The sequence below is a fragment of the Pan paniscus genome, chromosome 21 (assembly GCF_029289425.2).
Source record: "Pan paniscus chromosome 21, NHGRI_mPanPan1-v2.0_pri, whole genome shotgun sequence".
NCBI lineage: Eukaryota > Metazoa > Chordata > Mammalia > Primates > Hominidae > Pan > Pan paniscus.
The window spans coordinates 68,601,668-68,629,419 of record NC_073270.2 but is presented as its reverse complement, the minus strand read 5'-3'; the positions used below and the strand labels follow the sequence as shown (position 1 = coordinate 68,629,419).

At 62.2% G+C, this 27,752-nt stretch overlaps 1 protein-coding gene across 1 annotated transcript; it reads right to left on the bottom strand.

Annotated features, from left to right (window-relative positions):
- Window positions 1-13: 13 nt before the first annotated feature.
- Window positions 14-25,219, bottom strand: COL9A3 (collagen type IX alpha 3 chain). The gene is made up of 32 exons (XM_034947754.3): window positions 24,893-25,219; window positions 24,400-24,468; window positions 23,480-23,515; window positions 22,744-22,815; window positions 22,027-22,080; window positions 20,793-20,828; window positions 20,479-20,502; window positions 20,199-20,252; window positions 19,845-19,898; window positions 19,391-19,432; window positions 17,331-17,387; window positions 16,811-16,864; window positions 15,984-16,037; window positions 15,598-15,651; window positions 15,035-15,088; window positions 14,325-14,378; window positions 13,642-13,695; window positions 12,801-12,854; window positions 12,642-12,695; window positions 12,105-12,149; window positions 11,923-11,976; window positions 11,785-11,838; window positions 10,959-11,012; window positions 10,784-10,855; window positions 8,950-8,985; window positions 7,946-7,990; window positions 5,051-5,083; window positions 4,671-4,817; window positions 4,472-4,526; window positions 3,730-3,912; window positions 2,234-2,311; window positions 14-565 (listed from the first exon to the last, which is right to left on the bottom strand). Exons 1-32 carry the CDS (start codon window positions 24,968-24,970, stop codon window positions 375-377), a joined length of 2,055 nt encoding a protein of 684 aa, XP_034803645.1. The 5' UTR covers window positions 24,971-25,219; the 3' UTR covers window positions 14-374.
- Between the last annotated feature and the right edge of the window lie 2,533 nt (window positions 25,220-27,752).

The window sequence follows — 27,752 nt, the reverse complement described above, 5'->3', positions numbered from 1 at the left end:
CCAGTCATTAATCTGAAGATTTAATATATCATTTTATTGGGATGAGATCATAGTCTTTACACAAATGCTATGTAAACAAGTTACTGAATATTTTTCACCTCGTGGAGTTGTACACAACCTTTTATATATACACACCCTACCTTCTCTCAAATGCTGGGCTTACAGGTTTATTAGCTAGGGCCTTTTGAGGTATGCTGTCAGGCGACAGCCCGATGAGGGTGCTCGCTGGCAGGGCCCGCGCGTCCAGTCGGCGGCCGAGGGGCAGCCAGGGGCGTTCCCTCTCCTGGACGTCACCCGCCTGCCACACCCCCGCTCCTTCATGACCGTCCACCGTGCTTCAGGCGTCCTTGTCACTTGCTTCCTCACGTTGAATTTTATGAGCTTCTAGAGCCTGATTTTTCCCCGACCCCTCCTAACACGGCTCCTTGGCAGGCTGAGGTGTCGCAGATCCCCGGTGTCCCCTGGGCCCCAATGGCACCTGGAAGCCCAGGATCTCCGGGAGGTCCAGGCTCGCCGGGAGCACCGTCCTGGCCGTCCTTGCTGGTGCCGGGCACGCCTTGGGGTCCTTGGGACAGAGCAGAAAGGTAAGTTCAGCTGCAGCCCGGACTGAAAGCAGGGGGACTTGACGTCCAGCTGCGGGCAAGCCCTGCTCTTCCATCAGCTCACTCTTCACTTGGGGGGAGGCCGCAGGGGGTGGGGAGGCCGAGGGAACAGGGCACACAAAGGCTCTCCGCGGGGCTGGCGGTCGGGAGTGTCCGGAGAAGGCCAGGCGCGGCCAGCCCCAGGCAGGGGTGCAGAGCCGTCCTGAGGACACCCGCACTCTGACTTACGTGGGTTTGGTGGGGGCTGTGTAAGGAGTGGATTTGGAGTGAGCAGGGGGCCCGGAGTGGGGGGTTGTGGGGTGGCTTTGGTGAGTGATGACAGTGGAAACATGGGAGGCCTGGGTGTGAGGGAAGAGGGAGTCAGCCGCCTAAGTGGGGGGTGTCAGAGCCCTTCACTGAGATGAGGTGACAAAGTCCAGAATGGTGCGGGCATGGTGCAGCCGGGAGGCTGCTGTCCACCAGCAAGTGCAACACAGATGCTGTTCAGAGCCACAGGCGGAGAGACGTGGCTGGGGTCTGGGACCCCTGTGCGTTTGGACACCAGGTAGAGGCAGAGCTAGGTCAGCAAAGGAGAGTCCAGGAGCATGGGGCACCCGGAGAGCAGTGTGTGTGCGTGGAGGGGAGGAGGGGAGGAGGGGAGAGGACTCCAGGGCACCCAGAGAGCAGCGTGCGTGCATGGAGGGGAGGAGAGGGCTCCAGGGCACCCAGGGAGAGGTGGGGTGGGTGGAGGAGAGGAGAGGGCTCCAGGACATCCAGAGAGCAGTGTGAGTGCGTGGAGGAGAGGAGAGGAGAGGGCTCCAGGGCACCCAGGCAGAGGTGGGAGCGGGTGCCTTCTCGAAGACTGTTCGGGATCCTTCTCATCTGGACACACACATCCTTGGAGTCTAAGGCCTCCTGGTTTTGAGAAGGCACCAGGCTAAGACAGGGGCAGGCAGGGGATGGCCTTTGCCAAGGATCCTGGCGCTGCCTCCCTCCGTGACAAAGCATTTATTTTTGACATTAGAAATGGAAATATTCAATGTATGCACAGGTCAATTAAGAGAAAATTCTGTTATACTTTAACTGAAATAGATACTGAGTAGCTTAAACAGAATCTAACCAAATTGACTTAGCTAAAATAGATCCAGGAGGATCTGCTTACTGATTAAACTTTTTTTTTTTTGAGATGGAGTCTCGCTCTGTCGCCAGGCTGGAAGGCAGTGGCACCATCTTGGCTCACTGCAACCTGCAACCTCCACCTCCCGGGTTCAAGCGATTCTCCTGTCTCAGCCTCCCAAGTATCTGGGATTACAGGCGCCCGCCACCACGCCCGGCTCATTTTTGTATTTTTAATACAGATGGGGTTTCACTGTGTTGGCCAGGCTGGTCTCAAACTGCTGACCTCAGGTTATCCGTCTGCCTCAGCCTCCCAAAGTGCTGGGATTACAGGTGTAAGCCACCGCGCCCAGCCCCGATTAAACTTTTATGTATTAAAGTGGTTATTGAGACAATTCCTAATCTTGTCTCTAAGACTGCTTTGCCAAGAGAAGAGGAAAAGAGAGCCATTCACAACCCAAGCACGCCCCACATAAAGCTACAAGATGGCGGAAGAGATGTCACCCAGTGAAGCCTTGCTGGCCGTGGACTCCTACCTTGGGGCCCCTGGTCTCCTTCAGGCCCGTCCAGCCCTGCTCCTGCCGCGCCTTTGTCTCCTCTGTCACCCTGGTTTCCTGTCACGAGGTGTGGACACAGACATATGGTTAGAGTATCTGTTGCAGCCACACCACAGCGGTGTCTGATCACCTTTGTAACAAACAGGGTGCCAGCTTTTCACTGAAGTGGAAACATTTAGAAAAGTACAGATGTCACACGCGTAGGGCTTGACGGGGTCCGACAAGAGGGACCCACCTGTACACAGTCTTAGACTGCAGGACGGCTGCAGGTGGACGACGCACCGCATAGGTGACAGTGGTCCCTTAAGATTACCATACCCAATTTTTACCACACCTTTCCCGTGTTTGGATGTATTTAACACAGATACCCACCACCAGGTTAGAACCGCCCACAAGACCCAGCTCAGTAACAGGCTGTGCAGGTCTGCAGCCATAAACCCCAGGCTCTGGCACACGGCCCAGGGGTGCAGGAGGCCGGGCTTGCGTAAGTGAACTCAGATGTTCTCACAGTGAAACCGCCCAGTGGCACAGCCGTCAGAACCTATGCCTGCTGCTGAGCCGTGCACGGCTGAACCACCTCCCTGACCTCCGGCAGCCAATTTGAATGGGATTTTAGTTTTGTTCAAAATATTGATGCCTATTAAGCAGTTGAGTATTTATTAATATTTTGTAATCATGTTTTAAATGATTTTCCACCCATGGTTCACCTAAGGGCATTTTCACATCCCTCTAATCGCATCATTCAAATCTTACATCTGTGTTTTGCCTGGCTAATTTTGTATTTTTAGTAGAGGCGGGGTTTCACCATGTTGACCAGGCTGGTCTTGAACTCCTGACTTCCAGTAATCCACCTGCCTTGTCCTCCCAACGTGCTGGGATTACAGGCATGAGCCACCGCGCCCGGCCATTCCTCACATTTTTTTTTTCTTTTATGGAGATGGAGTCTCACTCTGTCGCCCAAGCTGGAGTGCAATGGTGCGATCTCAGCTCACTGCAACCTCTGCCTTCAGGGTTCAAGAGATTCTCCTGCCTCAGCCTCCTGAGTGGCTGGGATTACAGGCGTGTGCCACCATGCCCAGCTAATTTTTGTATTTTTAGTAGAGACGGGGTTTCACCATGTTGGTCAGGCTGGTCTTGAACTCCCGACCTCGTGATCTGCCCACCTCAGCCCCCCAAAGTGTTGGGATTACAGGCGTGAGCCACCGTGCCCAGCCTTCGTCACATTTTTAATCAATCCCTCCCTGCCAAATATTGTTCTAATGGTATTTGAGAAAAACATCACATTTTAAAAATGTTCCAGTTCCCACAGGATTACCAAGGAGTTAACTGCGCTAGGCCCCAAAACATGAGAGGCCCCCACGTTCCAGGGGTTACCCCTGAGGGCGCATGGCAGGCACCAGAAGCAGCGCCTACTAACAAGTCAGTCTCAGGGATTTTTACAGCAGGGTGACCGTGTCATGGGGTCAAACACTCACCTCTGGGCCCGGGGTCTCCCAGCTCCCCAGTGGGACCGCGGTATCCGGGGGGTCCTCGAGCGCCAGGGTGACCAATGGAGCCTGGGGGTCCTGGGGGCCCAGGGGGGCCAGCTGGACCGGGCCGGCCAATGGACCCGGGTGCCAAAGGCTTCCTTAGGTGCGCGGCTAACTGTGCAATTTGTTCTTTGGGAAAACAAGGGTGCAGGCGTTTACTCGAGAGAGGATCATCAAAAGTATTGTTACGTAAAGCATAAAATACACGGTGCTGTCTTCCAGAAGGAAGTTTTCCTTCTGATTGATGGAAAATGGTTTAACTGCTTTGGGGTGATGAACGCTGGAGCTAGAAAGGACCCCCAACCCCTTGGAGCCTGAGAAGCCTGAGTGGGAAGGTGAAGGAAGTGCCCTTGGGGGTGTTTAGGGACCTGCCCTGCCAGCCACAGGGGCACACTCCGCTGTTCTTGTACCCATCGCATTCGGCAGGCTTTAGGGCGTCTGCTGCGTGCTGGGAATCTGGTTGAATCCGGGGCGGGAGCGTGGGCCGTCCTCTGGGGCCATCCTCTAGTGCAGAGGACAGGCGGACGCCAAGGCGGACGTGGACCCCCAAGGGCTAACAGGCGGGGTGAGTGCTAGGGGCTCACTTTGGCTGGAAAGCAGTGGTGCGAAGGCTGTGTGTGTAGCCCCAGGCACGGGACCCCCAGGTGGGGATGGGCCCCGCTGCAGCCGGTGCGGGTGGCTGACTTACCGCTGATCATCCCCCCACACAGCTCCCTGATGCGCTGCTCGCTGGCCTCCTTCCCCTGGAATTCACCCCACACATTCGTCAGCATGGGGGCGGCAGCCTCGGTGAGGCATTCCCACTGTCACCCCGCAAAGTAACTTCCTTCCGGAAAAAACACGATCTCAACCCTGTGAAAGCTGGAAAAGCCGGAAAAGCGACGTACCGGAACTCCCGGCTTCCCCGTGATGCCAGGAACACCCGGGATGCCCTGCAGGCCCAGAGGACCGGGGGGCCCGGGGACACCCTGAACACCGCTGGTGCCGTTGGGACCCTGGGTGCCTTTGGGGCCCAGCTCCCCTCGACTGCCAGACTGCAGAGAAACAGAGGAAGGTGGGTCAGGGGCGAGCCCAGGAGCCCAGAGCCACCCCGACGTGCTCTTTCCCGGCCGGCATGGAGCCGTCTTGCCCAGCCTTGACCAGAGCAAGCTTTTTTACATCTCGGATCTGGGCAGTGCCCTGCAGGGCTGCCTGGTTGCCCAGAGGTAGGCAGGAAGCCAGCAGGCGCCCATGGATGGTGTCATCGGAACAGTCGCCAGGCACTCACCTCTCCTTTGGGTCCGACCAGGCCGCTGGGACCCTGTGAAGAGAAAAGTTGTGTGTTTGAACTAAGTGTATTGTTGGGTGGGTGGGAAGTAGCCAGTTGAGGATAAAATAAATCAAATCATCCACACACCTGCTATTAGACGACATCCAAATATTGACAGTGGTTCCTTCCGTTCTTCTATATACATTTTTTATATTTCTGTGATTGCACTGATTGATTGAAGCTTTTTAAAAACTTACTTTCCCGGGAAGAGTGACTTTGTTAGCTGCACGGTGCTGACTCTTACACACGCTTACTTTGTTTCCATTCCTTTTTCTTACTAACACGCCTAATGCTGGGCTGAACCTCTCTGCCCTAAAACCCTGGAACCCCCTCCAGCTGGGTCCTCAGGAATGACTGGCCCCAGGTGCGTCAACACATAGTCAGCCGGGTTAATGTCTCCTCCAAAACACATGCTGCAATTGAACGGCCACTGCACTGCAATGCTATTAAGAGGTGATTAGGTTTGAGAGCTCGGCTCTCCGGAGTAAACTAACACCGTTGTCTCCGCAGTGGGTTCCTCATGAAAAGGATGGGTTGGGCCCCTTCCCTCTCTCTGGCACCTCCTCTTGGCCCTTCTGCCTTCCACCATGGAATGACGCAGTGGGGAGGCCCTCGATGGATGCACCCCTCGGTCTTGGGCTTCCCAGCCTCCAGAACTAGGAGCCACATGGATCTCTTTTCCTTGTAAACTACCCAAGCTGTGGTGTTCTGTTACAGCTGCAGAAAACAGACTGACACAGTCTAACCGCACAGCAGAGGGACCGACCGGGCCCAGACAGCATGCTCCGCTGAGGCCAGGAGGGTAGGGGGTCACCTCACACAGCCCGACCGTGCGAGTAGCTGAGAGCAAAGCCTTAGGTTTTCCGCCTGCAAGGGGCTCTGCCCCTCACCCCACCAGCAACAGTGGCCAGGTAGGGCAGCTTCTGAGATTTCCAGGGTCCATTTGTCAGTGCTGTCTAAGAATTCACTAAATGGGCTGGGCGCGGTGGCTCACGCCTGTAATCCCAGCACTTTGGGAGGCCAAGGCGAGCGGATCACAAGGTCAGGAGTTTGAGACCAGCCCGGCCAATATGGTGAAACCCCATCTCTACTAAATACAAAAATTAGCCGGGTGTGATGGTAGGCACCTGTAGTCCCAGCTACTCGGGAGGCTGAGGCAGGAGAATTGCTTGAACGCAGGAGGCAGAGATTGCAGTGAGCTGAGATCACACCACTGCACTCCAGCCTGGGGACAGAGCAAGACTCCGTCTCAAAAAAAAATAAAAAAAGAATTCAGTAAATGAAACACATACAACTGAGGTCTTTTGTCCCCAGGCATAAAAAGTTTACACTGGGCTGCGGGGGTCTGCCAGAGACTGGGGTCCCTGGGGCTAGGCTGTTTCTATTTCACCCAGACACAAAGGAAAGACTTAATCATAGATGAAAAACCCCCTCGGGAAAGCCAGAAAGGCTGTCCTTCCCTCGGACTCACGACTGCTCCATTTGTTACCTCCATAAGGAGAAATGTGTCTATCAAGGGACTCAAACAAGAACGTAATTTTATGCTTCACCTGAGTTTTAGGCCTGTGGAAGTGGAGTTTTCTTCAGTTAAAAACCAGCTGTGGGCCTGACACGGCGGCTCACGCCTGTAATCCCAGCACTTTGGGAGGCTGAGGCAGGCGGATCACCTGAGGTCAGGAGTTTGAGACCAGCCTGGCCGACATGGTGAAACCCCGTCTCTACTAAAAATACAAAAATTAGGCCAGGGGCGGTGGCTCGTACCTGTAATCCCAGCACTTTGGGAGGCTGAGGCGGGCAGATTGCCTGAGGTCGGGAATTCGAGACCAGCCTGGCCAGCATGGTAAAACCTTGTCTCTACTAAAAATACAAACATTAGCCGGGCATGGTGGCGGGCGCCTGTAATCCCAGCTATTCAGGAAGCTGAGGCAGGAGAATCGCTTGAACTGGGAAGGTTGCAGTGAGCCGAGATGGCGTCACTGCACTCCAGCCTGGGCGAAAGAGCGAGACTCCATCTCAAAAACAAACAAACAAACAAAACCCCCCAAAACACAAAAAATTAGTCGACTGTGGGAGGGCCCATAATCCTGGCTACTCAGGAGGCTGAGGCAGGAAACTCGCTTGAACCCAGGAGGCAGAGGCTGCAGTGAGCCGAGATCGCGCCACTGTGCTCCAGCCTGGGCAACAGAGCAAAACTTCGTCTCAAAAAAAAACCCCGGCCGGGCGCGGTGGCTCATGCCTGTAATCCCAGCACTTTGAGAGACCAAGGCGGGAGGATCACGAGGTCAGGAGATCGAGACCATCCTGGCTAACACGGTGAAACCCCGTCTCTACTAAAAATACAAAAAATTAGCCGGGCATGGTGGCGGGTGCCTGTAGTCCCAGGTACTTGGGAGGCTGAGGCAGAAGAAAGGCGTGAACCCGGGAGGCGGGGGTTGCAGTGAGCCGAGATCGCGCCACTGCACTCCAGCCTGGGTGTCAGAGTGAGACTCGTCTCAAAACAAAAAACAAAAAACCCCAAAAAACCAAAAACAAAAAAACAAAAACGCAGCTGTGACTGCTTCATGCAGGTGCCACTCCACGGGGCAGAGTGCGGGAGCCCACACGTCTGAGCACCAGGTCAGGTCAGACTCCAGAGCCGCTGAGTTTCCCTGCCAGGCCCTGCCCACTTGCTAAGGGACGGCCAGTGGCCAAGGCCTCTGCCCGACCCTGCTCCATCCCCACGCTGCCCAGCAGAGCTGCCGATCTTCCACCGGGAGCTGCAGATTTTGACCCTGTACCCCAGGACTGTTCCCCAGCCACAGTGACGACCTCGCTCCCAGCTGTTGGTAACAGTGAGGTTACCTAATTACTCACCAGTTCTCCTTTATCCCCAGGAAGACCGTCGGAACCTGCAATACCCTGAAAACGATACACCCCAAAGTTAAAAGAGCTGTTCATGCATGAGTAGGGACTTCATGCCTTAAAGTCCCTGCTCTCAAGCCTCCGTAGGTGTAATGTTCATCTTAAGGTCGAGGCCAAAAGCCCAGGCCCCAGGGCTGCCTTTTAACCCACTCCAAACGCAGCCCAGGACCCTGCCTTGGGAGACCTGCAGGCAGGGGCGGGGCTAAAAAACGGAAGACATTTGTTTGCATAATGAGGCTTTTCTGCCAAGCAGAACCTGCGGTGGGGGTTCGATGGCTGCAGGCCCTCCAGCCGTATGGAAAGGCCTTGTGCCTAGAAGTGAGAGCAGGCACTGCAGGAGGGCAGGGCAGCCAGACCATGGCCCCACCCACCCAGAGCAGGCACTGCAGGAGGGCAGAGCAGGCACTGCAGGAGGGCAGGGCAGCCACGACCATGGCCCCACCCAGAGCAGAAACTGCAGGAGCGCAGGGCAGCCACGACCATGGCCCCACCCACCCTGACACTTTTCCAAAAAGACGAGTGCTTCGAAGAGCAGAAATGCATCTCGAATCTGCCTGCAAAACACACGCAGAGTCTAGCCCCTGCCCTCTGTCAGTTCTCCGGAAGGACGGCAGGACACACCTCTGTCCCTTTGAGAGTTCCCATTGGTGCCTCCTGGACTAGAAGCAGCTTCTGTTGCACCCAGAGCCATGCAGGGACACTCTGGCCAGCTGTTTGCACCCAGGAAGGCAGCGGGGGATGCCGGGGCGTGCCTGGGGGCTGGGTGCCCAGAGCTGCCGTCTCTGTGCTAAGCAGGAGGGGCAGGAGCCAGAAAGGGCGACCGACAGACACAGCAAGAGGAGAAAGGAGGCTCAGTGTCCCGAAAACACAGCCAGGGCCAGAGCCGGGACAGGAGCCTGGGAGAAGCTGTGCAGCTTTGCCTTCATTCCTTTTGCCCCAGCCTGTGCCCAGCTCACCTGGTCTCCCTTAGGGCCTGCGGCACCTCCCGGACCCTGGGTGTGGAGAGAAGGCTCTGGATTAGAGGAGCGGCAGAAATTCCTAAAGTGAGCCTGCCCTGGGCCCAGGAATGGTAAACACCTCCCCACATCTCCATCTGTGCTGCACAAAGGGCTTCTGTGAACACCGGCTCCCAGACACAGGCCCAAAGGCCAAGCTCACGTTCACAGCCTCTGGGCCCGACGGCTCTGTCCAGCCTCCCCTTGTGGGTAGTGAAGCCCCATTAGATTTGCACTGTTTGTAACACCCGTGAATTCCTGCGGGTGTTTCTGCACAATCTCAGGATAATTCCGTCACAGTAGAGTCAAAGATGCAAAAGCTCATCTAATCACCTTCCCCCGGCATTGTGAAATGAGGACATGTCTGGGAGTTGCTATGAATCCCTTTTAAAAATGTCCATTTGCTCACATGGCCGCGTAAGTGAGAACTTGCCCAAAGGGCAGAAAAGCAGGAGACTTTCCCGTGAGTTTAAAGTGAAAGGGAAATTCAGCCACCAGGCCCCACCCACACCTGGGACAGGGACAGTGCCCGCAGGGCGGGTGCCAGCCCTGCCATCTCTCGGAGGCCCTGAGGTTGCTGGCATGGCCCCCACCTCTGGAATGTCCTGCCTGGAGGCCAATAAACAGCCCGCTATCCCCCATGGGGTGGTGGTGTCCACAGCCCCGGCCATCACCCTGGAATGACCATCACCCTGGAACGACGGGGCATCTGCAGCCGTGTCCTGGAGGCTTCTCGGGATTGACGTCTAAAAAGGGGTCTGTCTGCCCAGCAGAGGCGGCCACAGCAGGCACACGAGGTCCCCAAGGACCTGGTGGAGCGTGGCTGGGGCCCAGACCAGACCCACAGGCTCCTTCCAGTGAGCTGGGGCCCTGGGTAGGCCATGCCCCTCTTCTGCCCGGACCCCCAAGGAGCTAACGCTGCAGCTGCTGCAAGACCAGCAGGAAAAAGTCTTGACGAGGTAGAAGCTGTGACCGTTACAGTCACTTGGGACATGGTGTTCAAACCTATTTTATAGCAACGTGATCCTCTGTCAACGGCGCCTCCGCAGACACCAGCTAGGCGGGAGCAGGCATGGCTCTTGAGCCTCAGCCTCCACGCCAATCTTGAGGAATGAACACTGACCGTGTGCAGGTCCCGCCAGGCGTCTACGCAGGGCAGGAGGCAGAGCGGCCCAGGCTCCCGCAGCCTCCCACCCACAAGGAACACCACGTGGAAGGTCAGAGGGGCCAAAGGCGCCACAGTCGGGGCCCTGATGCCACTGCCTCCGCCACGCAGGGAGACACTGCCCATGGCCAGATTTCCCACTGGGAGCTGCGAGGGCCTCTCCCTGTCTGCGTCCCAGGGGACCGTGGTGGGGGGTTGGGGGACCATGGTGGGGGGTTGGGGGACCGTGGTGGGGGTGGGGGACCGTGGTGGGCGGTGGGGGACCGTGGTGGGGGGTGGGGGACCGTGGTGGGGGTGGGGGACCGTGGTGGGGGTTGGGGGACCGTGCTGGGGTTGGGGGACCGTGGTGGGGGTTGGGGGACCGTGGTGGGGGTGGGGGACCGTGGTGGGGGTGGGGGACCGGTGTGGGGGGTGGGGGACCGGGGTGGGGGGTGGAGACTGTGGTGGGGGGTGGGGGACTGTGGTGGGGGTTGGGGGACTGTGGTGGGGGTTGGGGGACTGTGGTGGGGGGTGGGGACTGTGGTGGGGTTGGGGGACTGTGGTGGGGGGTGGGGGACTGTGGTACAGGGGTAGAGGGGGTACAGGGGTAGAGGGGGTGCAGGGGAGCTTCCTGCTGAGAGGGCCACTTACCCGGTCGCCCACGTCACCTCGGAGGCCCTGGGGGCCTGGAAGGCCGGGGTCTCCCATGCTGCCCTTCCGGCCCTGGGGAAGGAAGTCCTGGCTCGTCAGTGCCCATACCCTGTCGGGTCTGGCCCGTCTGGGTGTGCCGCCCCCTGTGCCAGGCCCTTGCCCCAACCTCACCCACCTGGAAGCCTCGGACACCAGGGGCTCCGGGAGGGCCTTGTGGGCCGAGGGCCCCCTGGAAGACAAAGGTGAGGTGTGAGCGGATGTCTCAGGGTTCGAGGAGTCCCCAAGAGGTCCCAGGGAGCCTGGCTCAGCCTTCCCCCAGAGTGGGTGGACACAGGAGCCGGTTCTAAGCCACCTGGCTGGGTTGCTGGGGACAGAGGCAGGGCTACCTCCCAGGGCAGTTTAGGGGGTCTCAGAACTCAGGCGTGCCCTGGACCCAATTTGTCAGGCTAGACTCGGGGCCAGGCACCCATGCCCATGGCTCCCCCTACCAGGGCCCTGTGGCTGGTGCTGTCATTATCTCAGTCTATGGGGGCACAAGGCTGGGCTCAGCATAGAAGGCTTGAAAACAGGGCAGCTCCGGCCTGGCCCCAACCGTCTCCCAGCGGGTGAGGGGCAAGAAGGAAACAGGGCAGCTCCGGCCTGGCCCCGACCGTCTCCCAGCGGGTGAGGGGCAAGAAGGAAACAGGGCAGCTCTGGCCTGGCCCTGACCGTCTCCCAGCGGGTGAGGGGCAAGAAGGAAACAGGGCAGCTCCGGCCTGGCCCCGACCGTCTCCCAGCGGGTGAGGGACAAGAAGGAAACAGGGCAGCTCTGGCCTGGCCCCAACCATCTCCCAGTGGGTGAGGGACAAGAAGGTGGGGCCCCACACCTCCTGGCATCCTAGGCTTTTGTGGGCCTGGCCCATCAAGGCAACCAAATGCCACCCCGGCCTGCTCAGAAACTGGGGCCACGTGCCAACGGCTCAGTGCTAACCCCCGACCCCGGGCCATGTCCCTGCACTCACCGCTGAGCCCCGGTGGCCAGCCTCGCCGCGCTCCCCAGGCATGCCAGCATCTCCCTACAGGGAAAGGAAGGAGGGTGTCAGGGCAGGGTCTGCACACAGGCTGGATGGGGAGGGGTCTGGGGTGCCACAGATACTCACAGGGACGCCTGGCTCTCCAGAGGGGCCGGCCTCACCCAGCTCCCCAGCTCTGCCCTGTAGAGGAAGGAGAGCTGTGAGTGCCTGCCTACACCTGCACTGGGGCCAGGTCGCTGGCTCCCCGGCCCCTTGCCTCCCGGCCCCTCGCCTCCCCTCCCAGAGAGAAAGCGGCTGCAGCCACATACCCGTTCTCCCTTCTCGCCTTTGGACCCCGCTCGTCCGGGGAGGCCCTGCCAGGAGAGAGCTTGCGGTCAGGGCTACCAGTCACATTGCACGCCGGCAGCAGCACCCAGGGGCGTGCACGCCGGCAGCAGCACCCAGGGGCGTGCATGCAGGCAGGGTGCAGGGGCCAGAGTGAGTGCACCCAAAGGCAGGGCCGACTTCTCCCAGCCTTGTGGACCTGAGGTGCGGCTTTGACAGCTTCCCTGGCCTTGGATGCAGAGCCCATGGGGGTGATGACCGCACGGCATCCAGGGATGGCCATCAACATGTTCACACATGTCCCATGTACACACGAATAAGCACACACATGCAAACACACAGGCAACCGTCCACAGCACCCACTGGGCACCAGGGGTTGTGCCAGGCCCTGATGGACACAGGCCCCAGAACCCCTCACAGGGAGTCGGCCCTACAGCGACCAACCCACCCAGCCCAACATGGGCCACTGGGCAGGCAGAAGCTGTGGCGCCCCAGGCTGGCCCCACCCGCCAGGCACTCACCGGCAGCCCGTTGGGGCCCTTCTCTCCCGGAGCACCGTTGCGACCAGCCTCTCCCTGTGAGGACAGAGATTGGGGTGCGGAAGGGGAGGCTGAGGCCTCGGGAGGCCGAACTCCCCTCCAGCCCCCTCCCTCCCGTCACACCCTGAGCCCCATGCCAACCTTCTGGCCATCGAGTCCTGGCACGCCATTCTGGCCGTCCTTGCCCGGCATGCCCTGGGGACAAGGGATGCATAAGGCCCGTTGGGCAGTGGCCCCCCTCCCCCCCTCTACAGTCCCGCCCTGGGGGCAGCCTCCTTCCCCATCAACCTAAAACTGTGTCTGCCCCCACACCCTGGCAGTTATCTGGTTTCATGACCAGGGTGGCCGTGTGGCAACCAGTGCTGCCTCGGTGACCACACAGGCGAGGGGTGCGGGTGGGTGGCAGAGGCGGTGCTGATGCGGTGCTGACGCCCGAGGCCTCGTCCACCAGGCACATCATGGTGCCCTAAGGAAGTTTGGTTCTGGCTCATTTTATGGTGGGGAAACTGAGGCTTGGGAGCCAGGCCTGCCTCGTCCACCCTGGACTGGTTTTGGAATCAGGACACAGCCAACTGCTGGGTGTCCCAAGACAGGGCACTACTCCGAGGCAGAGGCAACACGAGGGGCTAGAAGGGAGCTCAGGTCTGGGCTGAGGGTGGGCACCCAGCAGGAAGGAAGGTGCCCGCACGGGTGCCCGGGACCCCGGGAGTGCCCACCTCTGCCCAGTGGTGCTACCCACCCACCCTTACTTCCCGTGTCCTCCATGCAGGTAAACCCGCCTGAGGCCCCTACTCCTGCACACTCGTGAGGCTCTGGGCAAGAGAGAAATGTGTGGGGCTGCGGGGCTGTTCCACCGTTAACCCGGATTTCAAGATGGCCACAGCAGAGGGCACTGAGCTCCAGCCCTTCTGAATGCCATCTCCACCTGTACATACCCAGGACCCGGGGGAGGAGCATTCCATGAGCAGCCACGTGCACTCACCGGCTCTCCGCTTGGCCCCGCCACTCCGGGGGTTCCCTTGGGACCAGGTCTGCCCTAGAGGACACACAAGTGACAGAAGCAGTGGCAGTCTCTTCCCAGACGGCCTCACGCATTCCCCGGCCAGCTGCTCGGGGACACCAAGTTGCTATGGTGGGCAGCGGCAGGGGCCACCCCCGACCACCACCCTGGGGCCTGTGGGTGCATGGAGAAAACTGTGTTTGGATCCACGGATGCTGCAGGACGGCACGGCGGCTCCCTGCACTCCGGCTGCCAGGGCTCGGTCGAGGGAGGTGTGGAGGCTGACCAGTCTGGGGACGGTCACTTCAGTTCCACTCCTGGAACGCTTGGCTGCCTCTGGACTTTCCTTATGTTCACTTGCTCAACCCGAGAGCCGTTTTCTCTGGGGGCAGGATCCAAGCCCTGGAGCCTGGTCCCTCCACCCGGCCCGTGGGCTGCTCTGCAGGGGGCCACAGAGCTCCCATGTGGCTCTGGGAGAACGGCTGGGGCCAGGGAGAGAGCTGGGGCCCTCCAGGGTCAGGCTCACCCCCACGCACCCCCAGGCCCACCCAGGGCAGCCCCTTGCAGTCTCACTCCCAAGTGTGTCCCCCTCCCCAGCACGAGTCAGGAGGGAAATTGGGTTCTTCCACATAAGGACCCAGGGAACCAACTTCCTTCTCACTTACGAGGTCACCCTTGGGGCCGCGGAACCCTTCTGGGCCCCTCTCGCCTCGGTCACCCTGGAAAGGATGAGGTGGGGCAGGGACAGAGTTAACACCATGGAGATGGTCGGAGAGTGGGACGGGGGCCCCTCCAGGCCCGGGCGGGGGACAGCCCTCCAGGAGTGGTCAGAGAGTGGGACGGGGGCCCCTCCAGGCCCGGGCGGGGGACAGCCCTCGAGGAGTGGTCAGAGAGTGGGACGGGGGCCCCTCCAGGTCCGGGCGGGGGACAGCCCTCCAGGAGTGGTCGGAGAGTGGGACGGGGGCCCCTCCAGGCCTGGGCAGGGGACAGCTCTCCAGGAGTGGTCAGAGAGTGGGACGGGGGCCCCTCCAGGCCTGGGCAGGGGACAGCTCTCCAGGAGTGGTCAGAGAGTGGGACGGGGGCCCCTCCAGGCCTGGGCCCTCCAGGAGTGGTCAGAGATGGCTGGAGGTGCCAGAGGGACGATGGTGACCCCTCATTCCACGTCCAGAACCAGAAAGGAGGCGAATGTCTCACAAAGAATGGATTCCATTGGTAAGCACCCCCGTACCCATGCCACAAGCCCTCCCAGGGTGTCCAGGGAACAGCTCAGCCACAGAAGAGGGGCCCCAGTGGGGCTGGGGGCGTCTGAGAGGAGCAGAGGGAAAGGGGAGAGAGGTCACGAGGCATGGCGCCCACCGTCCACTGACACACGTACCGCTTTCCCAGGCGCTCCTGGGATCCCAGGCGGCCCTCGGAACCCGATGGGACCCTGCAGAGGAGAGAGGGGATCCGGGGTCCTCTTGTCTGAGGCCTGGCTGGCATCCCCCCAGTGCTCCCTCAGGGGCGGCCCAGACACAAGCAGCCCTTCCTCTAGGGCTCCCCAGCAAGTTCCCCCAAGATGCCACCTAGTAGTCTCCAAATCCCTGCTTCCCCTCCTGCTCTGGCCTAAGCCACAACAGCCCTCACAGCAGCCTGGGACCATGTGTATGGGTGTCAGCGAGCAGAGTTCATCAGCCCTCGCCTGGGCACACGTGTGAACAGCCCTCACAGCAGCCTGGGACCGCGTGCGGGCATCAGTGAGCGCCGACTGTCAGCTCTCGCCCAGGCACATGCGAGAACAGGGGCCCAGAGCAAGGCCTGCGCCACAGCGGCAATGGCCAGAGCCAGGGTGCCGGCTGCTTCAGAGTGTCACTCACTGGGCCCATCTGAAGTCTGGAGGTGCAGACAACCAGGCCCCCAGCCACCTGGCCGGCCCCCACTAGGGGCTGCAGGACTTACCCGGTCCCCAGGGGGCCCGAGTGGCCCTGGCAGTCCTCGTAATCCCCGGGGGCCCTGCGGGAGAGAGGCACAGATGCAGAGACTGGGGCTGCACCTCCACCCCGGGGAGCACCCAGGGCCAAGGCCCTCGGGGTACCCCTGGGAGCCCTGGTGTCTTCCATGAGCCCTCAGCCTCAGCTCAGGTCCCCCAGAGGGAGAGGGCACCAGCCTTGAGGTCAGCAGCCTTGGCAGAGGTGGGACCCCCAGCCAGGTCGCGCTCCTGTGCCTGGGTATTGGCCAAACACCCCCAGCCGGAGCTGGCCCCCTCGGGGGTAGATATGTGCAGGGCTTGATCACTCTGTGGGCTGAGTTCCCATCCCACCATCCTTACCCCTTCCTAGCCTCACCTGCAGCCCCACGCTGCCCGGGAGGCCGGCAGGCCCAGGGGGGCCAGGGTCACCCTGAAACAGAGGGGATAGGGTGGTCAGCGGCCCAGTCTGGCTCTCCTTGCACCTTTCAGTGCCTCCAGTCACCCTACTCAAGCCCAAGCAGCTGGGGGTGTTGCCCCCTTCACAGTTGGGCCTTGGAGGCTCTGTGAAGGGGACACTTGCCCACAGTTCCAGAGCAGCGAGTCTCGGTGGCTTCGCCCTGCTGGGCCTGGGTCCGTGGTCACTGTTCCCACAAGGCCCTTCAGCCCTGTCCAGGCCCCTCCTCGTGGCCAAGCAGGGACCCCTCTGATGTGCACCTGGGGTCTCCTCATCTGATCACTCCAGCCATGCTAAAGGGCATCCCAGACCTGGTCCCCTGGCCTGCAGGTGACCATGGACAGACACCCTCCATGGACAGCGGCCACAGGTGAGGGGAGGCTACAGGCTAAAGCCAGCCATCCTCACAGATGCCCCTCGCCCCGGCCACAGACACAAACCAGGGAGCTTCCACAGCGAGACCAGGCAGGACGGGGTCTGTCCAGGGACCCTGCCTAAATCACCCAGCCCTGACCAGCCAGGCCCTGTCTGGAAGACAGGCACAGTAGGTGCCAGTGCAGGTGCACCCATGAAACGGTCCCTCCCCACCACCTGAGCCCAGCCCCTCCCTCCCGCCGGAGCCCAGCCCCTCCCTCCCGCCGGAGCCCAGCCCCTCCCTCCCGCCGGAGCCCAGCCCCCAGCCCCTCCCTCCCGCCCAAGCCCAGCCTCCAGTCCCCAGCTCCTCCCCAGCCGCTGTGCGGCAGCTTTACCTTCTCGCCGTCCTTGCCGACTTCCCCCTGCTCGCCTTTGTAGCCAGTGGGTCCCTGCAAGCAAATATGGGGTCACTGCCCCACCCAGACCCCCCGACACCCCCTCCCTGGCAACACTGAAGTGAGGCCTGCAGGGTCAGTCAGCCCAGGGCCCGCCACACGGCAGCGCACAGGACTGTGGGTCTGGGCCCTCATGGGGAAACTGAGGCCTGCGAGGCGCTAGGACCCACATGAGGGCGCTCTGCGGTCAGGAGCGGGCCAGGGCTGGGCTGGGGTGGGAGCTTGAGGCTAGCTCTCCCCCACAGTCTCTGATGCCTATGGCCAGTCCCAGCCTGGCCACATCAGCGTGTCACTGGGGTGCTGAAGGCGGGACCAGGAGGCTGGCCTAGCTTTCTTCCTGGGGCAACCCTGGAACCAGGGTCCAGCTTTCTGGACCTGCCACCTCCACAGCCCCATGGGAGCCCAGCTGCCTCCTGCCCAGCACAGGGTGGTGCTTGGGTCCCAGTCACCCGTGACTCACCTTGAACCCTGGCATTCCAGGGGGCCCTGGGGGACCTGGCGGGCAGATACTTGGGCACTGTCGGAAAACAGAGCAGTCAGACCCCTCCCAGCCAAACAGAGCAGGATGTCTGATGCAGAGGTCAGTGCCCGCAGGACCCCAGGGAGGCCACTCTGCACGGTGACGGGACCCCGGGAGGCCACTCCGCACAGATGACGGGACCCCAGGAGGCCACTCCGCGTGGGTGACGGGGCCCCGGGAGGCCACTCCGCGCGGGTGACGGGACACTCTGGGTGACAGGACCCCAGGAGGCCACTCCACACAGTGACGGGACCCCAGGAGGCCACTCCGCATCAGTGACGGGACCCCAGGAGGCCACTCCGCATCAGTGACGGGACCCCAGGAGGCCACTCCGCACAGATGACGGGACCCCAGGAGGCCACTCCGCACAGATGACGGGACCCCAGGAGGCCACTCCGCGTGGGTGACGGGGCCCCGGGAGGCCACTCTGGGTGACAGGACCCCAGGAGGCCACTCCACACAGTGACGGGACCCCAGGAGGCCACTCTGCACAGATGACGGGACCCCAGGAGGCCACTCCGCGTGGGTGACGGGGCCCCGGGAGGCCACTCTGGGCGGGTGACGGGACACTCTCGGTGACAGGACCCCAGGAGGCCACTCTACACAGTGACGGGACCCCAGGAGGCCACTCCATACAGGTGACGGGACCCCAGGAGGCCACTCCGTACAGGTGATGGCACTGGGACAGGACACAGACAGGGTCTCCTTCAGCACTGGCCAAGTGCAGCAGGGGCTGCATGGAGCAGCCGGCCCCACGGCAGACACTGGCTATCAAAGCAGCCATTCAGCACAGCCCCGGCCGGCACTGTAGGGGGCCTTGCAGCAGCCTCAGGTCGGGCCCATCCTCAGCACAGGAATGTGCTCGGCATGGGGCTTTTAGGAGGGACGCAGTGAGCCCAGGCAACAGGCCTGATGCTCAGGAAACCCAGGGCTGCTTCTAGATTATCCTACAGCTGCAATGGGCAGGCCAGGCCAAGGGTGCAGACCTGTATCTTCAGCCCCCACCCCACTCAGCCCATGATCGGGGGCCCAACCACGCACCACATTCTGGAAGGTTCCCTAAAGCCTCCCTTCTGGGACACAGGCTGGCCAGGCACCTAGGCCCCGGGGTGGGGTGAGGAGAGAGGCTGGTAGACAGCCGTCAGTGGTGAGGTCAGAGTGGGCCGAGCTTTTCCCTTCAAAACTATCAAACCTCTGTATGGAAACAAGGTGCTGACTGCCACCACGGACGGCCAAACAGAGAGGAGAGATGGATCCGTGGCCTCCGAAGCCCATTTTCTTTCCTCTTCATTTTTTTGAGACAGGCTTGAGCTTGGCTGCTCACGCTGGAGTGCAGTGGCTTGATCACAGCACACTGCAACCTCTGCCTCCTGGGCTCAAGTGATCCTCCCACCACAGCCATCCAAGTAGCTGGGACAACAGGCACGCCACCACGTCTGGCTACTTTAACAATTTTTTGTAGAGACAAAGATCTCACTATGTTGCCCAGGCTGGTCTCAAACTCCTGAGCTTAAGCGATCCTCCTGTCTGGGCCTCCCAAAGTGCTGGGATTACAGGCCTGAGCCGCTGCGCCTGACCTGACCCTGTTTTCTTTTCAGGCAAATGACAAGGCTCAAAGATCAAGATAAAGGTGGGTCCCAGACTCCAGTTCTGTCGCCATCTGTGGCCAAGGGCGCCCTCTGCGGATGACGCAGGGGAGCTGGATGGCTCTGTGACATGATTGTGATTCATTACATTTGCACAGCTCCGTGCGCCTGGTGGCTTCGTGAGGGACAGTGCAGGTCTAGACGGTGGTGAGGAGGGTGGGAAGGGGGAGGGGGAGGTCCCAGCCAGCCTCTCTGCCAGGTTGTGCCCGAGCTGTCTGCTCTGAGCTCCTGTCCCCAGGGAGGGCTCGGGCCCTGCCTTCTTGCCAGTATGGACAAGCCCCTCTCCAGGCCAGACCCCCTCCCCGCAAGGTAGGCACCCCCCAGCACCCTTAACAAATGGCTTCAAGTGCCTACCTGAAGGTCAGTAACACCTTCAGGGAGGACTCCTGGGTGTCCCTAAGACAAAAAGAGACAGCTGACATTCTCCCGCCCTCCCCAGCCACCTGCAGCCACCCAACCCACCCACCCACTCTCTGACGGACCACAACCTTCCCCATCCACCAGGGGACTTGGAGACCCTTCATCCTGTCCCCCAAGTGGCCAGTGCTGGGAGCTGCTGGCCCACCCACAGGGCATGTGACAATGACAGAATCCACCTGTCCTTGGGGCAGGGTGGCCATGGGACCTGAGTCCTGACCATCCCCAAGTTGGCTGGCCTAGCCACAGCCGCTGCCCCCACCATTGACTGTTCCTGGGAGTGGCCAAGTTAGGGTTAGGAGATCTCGGAGGGGCATGGAGCCTGGGGAGGGTCCAACCCAGTGTCCTAGTCCATGCCCAGCACTTCTTAGAGCCTCTGCCCAGTACTTACAGGGGGTCCAGGAGGTCCTGGGGGGCCAGGGAGGCCGGGGAGTCCAGAAGGTCCCTGGGGAGGGGGTATGACTTAGACAGAGTGGGACCAGCCCCCACCTGAGTGAGGTGCCCGGCTTCTCCCAGGGAGGTGGACACGCCCAGCTCCCGCCAGCCCCCACTCCCACGGCCTGTGCTGGTGTCTGCGTCCTGAGGTCGGGTCTGGATCATTGGCCAGGGCTTCTACCAACACCCACCAAGGTGGGGGTGGGGGAGAAAGGGAAAAGGGAGAGGGGAAGGGAGCCCCTGGCTGTTGAGTCTGGGGGTGGAGGCCACAGGTGAGCACACTCTGAGGGGGTCTGGGACAGCCACTCACCGGGGGGCCGCGGAGGCCGATCCCACCTGGGGGGCCGCTCACTCCTGCCTCTCCCTGGAGGGAAGTAAAGAGAGGTGGGGAGGTCTGCACCCGGAAGCCCGGAGGATCCCCACCCAGGGTTGGTGTGCCGCCTCCGAAGGGAGAGGGGCTCCAAGCATGGGGTGGTCAGATGGCTGCCCCTGAGAAGCCCCACCCCCAGGCACGGTTTGGGACATCCCAGCCTGGCAGGCTCTCGGGACTTGCGTGCTTGCTCAGGGCCCCAAGGGTTGTCAGTACTCACGGGGGGTCCAGGGAGGCCTTTGCCCTGCAAAGCCAAACATGGGGTCAGAGCCTGCCAGGCACAAGAAGGGCTGTGCCTCACCCCTCCCTAAGATGGCTCAGGTGGGTCCCGGGGAAAGGGCGGTTCCAGGGATGGGTGTCTGGTCCCAGCCCAGAGAGGGCACCAGGACCCCATCCAGGCACCAGCCTCCGGAGAGGCTGCAGATGAGAGGGCCAGGGATGGTCCCTGGGATTCCTGGAGGCCACCCCATTTAGACCAGGCTCTCCAGCTCCCCAAACTCCCATGGAGAGGAGAGGACCACACTCCATACTCACCCCCAGCCCGGGCGGCCCCGGGGGTCCCAGACTTCCCTGTGGGAGGAAAGCAGGCGTCTAGGTTGGGCTGGGCCTCTATTTGCAAACCCAATCCCCTCCCTCTGAAGTGTGACGTCACAACTCCAACTCCCAGGACAACAGGGTCCAAGTCCCCACTTCACAGAGGGGCAGGGCCTCTGAGCCCTCTTGATCTGGAGGGTCTTTGCCGTCCTGGGGAGCTGCTGGAGACAGATGGCACCAGAGTCCCAGCGCTCGCCGCAAGAAGGTGCAACCTGAGGCGGGGCTGAGAGGCACCGAAGTGACCCCGGGTGCCTGTCTCCACCAGGAAGCCCTCCCGATAACCCACCCACGGAGCCTGCTGAGTCCTCAGCCCCCGCCCACGTCAGCGAGCCCCAGAGCCTTGGGCAGCCAGGCCCTATCTGCCCTCCACACCCTCTGGGCCCTGTCTGGCCCCTGCTGCCTGAAATGCCTCATTCCCTGGACGGCACGCACGGCCCCCGTGCTAAGGCTGGAGGCCCCTCCTGAAAGCCTGGGGACCAGCCCACCCCACACCCCTGGGCACCACGGACTCGGCTGCCAGCAGCTACTATTTCCCTCCTGTTTTCAGCTCAGAATCCGCCTCATGCCTGACAAGTTCCCAAGGGTCCCAAGGGCAGGGCTGTGTCCTCGTGTCCCCAGCCCAGCCTTCCTGCCCTCTGTGATGCTTTGCGCCTGGGGCCAGTGGCACCCGCTTGGCTGACAGCCACGTCTTATGAAGCCAAAGAGAGAATGCTGGCTTCGGGTTTGTACTCAGAAGCCACAAGGGGAGAAAGGCACCCTTGGGTGGTGGTGCCGCTCCGTCAGGGTAAAGGATTCAGTGTCCAACAGGCAGGCACAGGGGACTCTGCAGGCTGCGTGCCCGGGGGTCCCTGGTGGTGGTCTGCCCGGGGCCCTGGGGGCTTCAGGGACATTCTGAGGAGGCACCTGGGGTGGGTTCCCCCAAACCATCCCCCTTCTCCCTGCCATGGTCTGGATACCAGGACAACTCTGACCATACGTGGAGGTGAGGCAGGGAGGCAGGCACAGGGGACTGGCCACTTGGCACCCTGCCCTTCTGCCCCTCCACCCCAGGCATGGGCAGGGCAGCTGTCCTTGGAACTACCAGCTCCTTGGCCTTGTGGACACAGAGCGGCCAGAGGTGGCCAGGGGACCTCACCTCTGAACCAAAGCCACTGGGTTCGGCGCAGGCACTTACCCGTTCCCCAGGGGCACCCTTGGGTCCAGGGGGTCCATCTCGCCCAGTCAGACCCTGGGGAAAGAGGCCGAGGGCGAGCTCGAGGGGCCACATGGGAAGCACATGCCACCCCCCAGGCAAAAATGGAAGCACGGACCCTTCCCTTGGTGAGTCCAGAGAGGCATAGAAGACCCTTAGGTTGGCAGCCTCCTCTCTTGGCCCTGTCCACTGTCTGCCTGCTGTAGCCAGAGGCTCTGGGAGGAGGGAGGGGGCAGCCAGCGGGAAGCCAGCAACGGAGGCACCTGCTGTAGTCAGGCCTCGGGGACCAACCTAGCAGGACTGGACAGCTCACTTCTCAGGCCCGGCTTCCTCCGAACAAAACTCCAGTGGCCCTGGGGCCAGGCCTGGAGCCCATGATGACTAAGTGAGGCCAGCCTGGGGCTCACAGGGGCCGGCCAGCAGTGGGCAGAAGGTCCTGACAATGGGCACTCATTCCTGGACAAGCAAGGAGAGCTGGCGGGACTTCCGACTCCACTGGGCTGGCTCTGTCCCCTGCCAGATGCTAGTGGCGTCTGGGATGAAGGCCAAAGGACCCCTGTTGGGGACTTCTGGAGACTTCTCTCAGGACTGGGCTTCCCGCCTGAGCAGGCCCAGCTGGACAACAGCAATTAAGGCTGGACTCCTCCAGGGACCCGGAGCGGGTAGTGGGGCATGGCGGGGAGGGGCAGGCGCACTCACATCCACACCCGGCAGTCCCGGCAGCCCGGCCTCTCCTGGTTTCCCCGGCTTTCCTGGGGCCCCCTTTGGTCCCTGTGTAGGAGGAAAGGGCAGAGATGTGAAGGCGGGGTCTGGCCTGGAGCCCAGGCCTTCAGTAATGAAGCAAAATGCTTTCCACTTCCCCCCAACCCAGCCATACGGGATGGGCCCCTCTCCTGGGTCCTCCCTGCTGTCTGGCAGACCCGGCTCAGCTGGAGCACGTGTGTCCTGCTTGCCCACACCTTGCTGGCCCAGGAAGGCTGCCCGCCCCATCCCTCAGTGGCATCTGTAAGACCTTCGTCTGGTCACCTTGGCCTCCCTGGCTAAGGGCCAGCAGGCATCTCTGTCGGACCCCCAGAGGGCCCAGACAGGGCTCTGAGCCCCAGGACCCTCAACCCCTGGAGCTGAAGAAGGTGGGAGGGCTCCAGGTGACCTCAGGCCTGGGGAACCTGAAGGGCTGTACCAGCCCCGGCCCCGGCCTGCCTGGCGCTGGTCCAAAGAAAGCTTCAAAGCCAGGCCCTGCCCTGAACATGCAGAGGCTGAGCCCACACACTCCCCTCCCGCCCCGCTGGCTCCAGGCCTGCTCCAAGCCCTCTGAGGCCTCCCCTCAACCCGGGCTCAGGCAGGATGAGACAGGATATCAATGACCCCTCTGTTCTGAGTTCCCCCTTTCTCTCCAGACTGGAAAAAGGCTGTCTCCCCAGCCAGGGACACTCACCGGGGGCCCAGGCAGACCTGGAGGACCAGCTTCTCCCTGTGAGGAAAGACACCCACATGTAACCCTGAAAATCAGGGGTCCCTCAAGAACCCCGCCTCGGGGAAAAGAGCAGCGCTGGCCTCCAAATCAGCCCCAGAGGCCCAGCCCCAGCAGACAAAAGGGGCCCCTGAGCCCCCGATCCCTACCTAGAGGGCACCCTCCCACGTGTGGGGCAGCGCTGGGCAAAGGGGTGAACTGGACAGACTGGAAGGAGGCTGTGGCCATTGAGGCTGAGCTGGGCAGGGGGGCAGAGGGTGGGTCATGGGGGGCTCTTGGTGCAGCCCTCCACAGCCCTCCACGGGGACCACACAGCGTGGACAGGCCCTGAGGGGACCCCTGCCCTGGTGGTGGTCACATGGGGAGGTTCACCCCAGACGGTCCCTCCGAGGGAGGCACAACTGTAGAATTTCAGCCGCCTCCTCCTGCTGCTTGGCCCACACCAGTCCTGAGATACCCGTAGGGGACATCATCTCAGGACTGAGTCGGCTCCTAAGCCCCCTCCATGGCTGGCTCCAGAGCCCAGCAGCCTCCAACAAGACCCCCGGCCCCCATCCACCCGAAGGACGTGCCTCCCCCCACTTCAGCCACAGAGGCCAGAACCCCGAACACAGGGGCACGGGCCCCTCAGGGGACCCAGAGACACACACCTCAGTGCCGGCATTCTGGGTGGAGGATCACCACATGACACCCTCCACCCCTACCCACCAGCAGTCCCCGCAGGGCCACCCCCGTCCCGCGAAGGCACTGGCTGCCCCCTGATGTCACCCCGGCTCTGGGAGGTGGGGCCTGGTTTTCTCTCCATCAGGCCGGGGAGCTCAGGGAGGTGGGGGCCAGAGCCAGAACCCAAGAGCGCTCGGGGCCCTCCCCACCCCCAAACTCACGTCAATGCCGTCCTGGCCGGGCTTCCCGGGCGGCCCTGGGGGGCCGGGGGGGCCTGGGAGTCCCACTTTCTGAAACGGAGAAAACTCATTAAGGAGCGCAGGTGCCCCCGTGGGCCTGACCCGGCGTCCCCTCCTCCGGGGTCCCGAGCGGCTCCGGGGCCTGCGACGACCGCCGCTCTCCCCGGTGAGACCCAAAGCCTCGGGCGGAGCCCGGCGCCCCCGCGCAGTGTGTCCCCCGCCTCCCTCCGGCGGCGGGAACAAAGGCCTCCTTGTGCTCCCAGAGGAGGCGGCGGCGCCGGCCGACCCGGGCCAGCGAGGACCCATCGAGGACGCGGCCAGACGGGGCTCATCCCGAGGCGCTGGCGACGCCGCGCCCCGACGGCGACACGGGCTGGGGGCGTCGAGGCTGCGCCGGGCACCCCGGAGTGGCGGGTTCGGGGCTGGGGCGGTCGCGGCTCCACGTCCAGCCTCAGAGCCCGGAGCTCGCGCTCACCTGCGCCCCGGCGGCCGCCAGGAGCTCCCCGAGCAGGAGCAGGAGCAGGAGCGGGGCGAACGCGCGCGGCCGGGCCATGGCTGAGCGGAGTCTGAGCTGCGGCGGCGGCGTCGGGGCTGGCAGCGCGCGGGCGGGGCGGGAGGTGGGCGGCCCCTTCCCCTTCCCCTTCCCGCCCGCGCCTGCACAAGCCCCCCATTCAGCCGGGCCCACCTGGGCGGGGGGGCTTCTACCCGCCCCGCGCCGCCGCCCAGCCCGCCTGGGTGAAAAAAAAAGAGACGCCGGGCGGGCGGCGCGTTCTCTCCGGCCGCGAGTTAAAATTATCCTGGGACTGGCGCGTTGCACACACGCAGCTTTGAGCAAGAGAGAAAGACGCTCTTTTCTCTCCTTGCTCCTCAACCCGAGTGTGGGGGCGGAAGCGCGCGGCGCTGAAGGGCCCCCTTCAGGGAGGGGCAGGGGAGACCCGCGAGTTTCCGAAGCCGCAGACCCCTCCCCAGGGGCCGGAGCGGACCCAGGCGACCCAAGGCCCAGGAACACCCCGGGGAGGGTGAGTCCCCGGTTCCAGGGCCCGGTCAGTGCCCAGCGCAGCCCTGGTTCCTGCTCCGGGGTCACTGTCCAGGGCTGCCTGCTGGGCTGGGAGCACCCCCACCGCGGCCCCTCGCCCGTGGACCTGGACGGGCCGGGTGGTCAGGCCACGTCAGTTGCTACCGGCTAAGACCAGACTCCAAACCCAGACTCCCGGGAGAGATCGCAAACCGATGACCCTGGCCGAGGGGAAGAACCCCTCCCCGGGATCCCCGGCCTGAAAGAACTGTGCCCTGGAGGCCTGAAGGCGGTGCTGGCCATGTCCATTTCCCACAAGCTCAGGGGTCGCCAGGTCCGGCCAAGCTCTGCCTCAGGCTGCCAGGGCAGTCGCTGCCCTAGGGGACTCAAGGCTTCCAGTTGCCTGTAGGCTCAATGAAGGCGCAGATGCCAGCCCCTCCCCCAGGAATCTTGAAAATTCCCGAGAAAGGCTGCCCTGGGGGTTGTAGGGGGCTGCAGGAGTTTCCTTTCGGCAGGTGGGGACTCATGACTGTTGCAATGCTGTGAGTTAGCAAGGGCGGGAGGGGATGAGAGGGGAGTGGGCGCAAAGCTGCTCAGCAGGAGCACCGCACTCTGGCCGGGCGGGCGCAGTCAGCCTGGCGACAGAGGGAGGCCTCATCTCTACCAAAAATTAAAACATCGGCCGGGCGTGGCCAGCTTGGAGACAGAGGGAGGCCTCATGTCTACCAAAAATTAAAACATCGGCTGGGCATGGTGGTGCTCGCCTGTAGTCCACGCTACACGGGAGGCTGAGGCAAGAGGATCGCTTGAGCCTGTAAGGTCGGGGCTGCAGTGAGCCAAGATGGCGCCACTGCACTCCTGCCTGGGCAAGAGAGTGAGACCCTGTCTCAAAATAATAGTGTCGCTCTAATCTCTCCCGAGGTGAAGTGAGTGGAGGGAGATTCTCCCTTCACTGCTGGGTGAGCGCGGTGGCTGGGAAGGGTGTGTGTGAATTCCATCAGGCGAGGTGGGAGGAGCTGAAAAGGCCCACCCTCCTGAGGAGTCCAAGTCATCCTGGCACAGAGCTTCCTAACAGAGGACTTTTGACAACGGGGAGGGGTGGGTGGAGCAGGTCAGCCCAGACCGCAGGGGGCCTTAGGGGCTCCCAGCACCAGCCCCACCCCAAGCCCACGGTCTGGGGGACAGGATAAGTCCTCCCTACCAGTTCCACCTGGCAAGATGACCCTGTGGCCAGCCCCCTCCTCAGTGGCTCTCCCCTGGTCCCTGGCCCCACACCCCACTTTGCCTATCCCCATGATGCCCAGCATGCAGTCAGCAAAGACTGCTATCTGACCCAAATCAGACAAAATACAGCTGGCCTTCACCTCAGGCCAGGGGAGCCACCTCATGCCTGGGACACCTGCTTGGTGTCCCCCCCCGAACCACCTTCAAGCCCCTCAAAAAACCACCCCCAGCTCCAGGCAGATCCTAGGCAGAGGGTGGGCACTGTCAGAGCTCAGCCTCCCCCGGCTCACCTTTGAGTGGGGCAGAGCCTCCTGCTGCCCGCCTGTTGTGGGTCATCACTCTCCCTGAAGCCCGGGTTGGCTGGCCAGCACTGCCTGCTGTCCCCAGGTGCCCACCGCCAGGCATCGGCCCCCAGGGCTGCTCCAACAGGCTCCTCATTTCAGGCGCTGATTTTCACCGACTCCAGCCCCACAACGGCCTGGACTGGGGACGCTGGATCTGCCGGGTGCTGCCTCAGTGACTGCACTTCTAGCCCTATGTCCAGCTCACTGCCTCAGTTTCCCTCCATGGCAGGAATCCCCTGAGCCACACTTGAGGCACCAGGGGTCCCACAGCTTCCCCACCCAGCTCTGGGGGATTATTGAACCTGGGGTGTCTCCTCCCAGTGACTTCCGGCTCGTGTATCCGGTGCCACCAGATGGGAACTGGGCATTTTCCCTGTAGTGGTACCAGGGTCTACAGCTTTAACCCTCCCACCCAGGGGTGCCCCGGGTCTGCCCTGTCCTTCACTGAGCAAAGACAAGTGTCCGGCCCCTCCTCTGAGGCCCCACAAAAAGCCCCTTACCCTGCTGATGTAGAAATGTAGGTGAACCGGGAAGCGGGGGCTCCTGGCCCAGGGTGACAAGGGCAGACTGCAGGGAGGGACTGCCCTGGGGGCACACCTGGCTCCACCAGACCTGAGGGAGCCAAGGGGCCCGCCAGAGAGTACTGCCAAGCCTGCCCGAGGCACAGCAGCGCATCCCAGATCACAGCAGGCAGAAAGGCCTGGTCCAGACCCCACCATGCACAAGCACTGCCCCGGCCAACCCCAGGGGAA

Coding starts and splice junctions, on each gene's coding strand:
- COL9A3 (XM_034947754.3), bottom strand. CDS start 24,970: ATGGCCCGGCCGCGCGCGTTCGCCCCGCTCCTGCTCCTGCTCCTGCTC. Junction 7,991..8,949: donor CAGGCCCTAAGGGAGACCAG/GTGAGCTGGGCA, acceptor TATCGTTTTCAG/GGTATTGCAGGTTCCGACGG. Junction 566..2,233: donor AGGAGACCAGGGGCCCCAAG/GTAGGAGTCCAC, acceptor CTCTGTCCCAAG/GACCCCAAGGCGTGCCCGGC.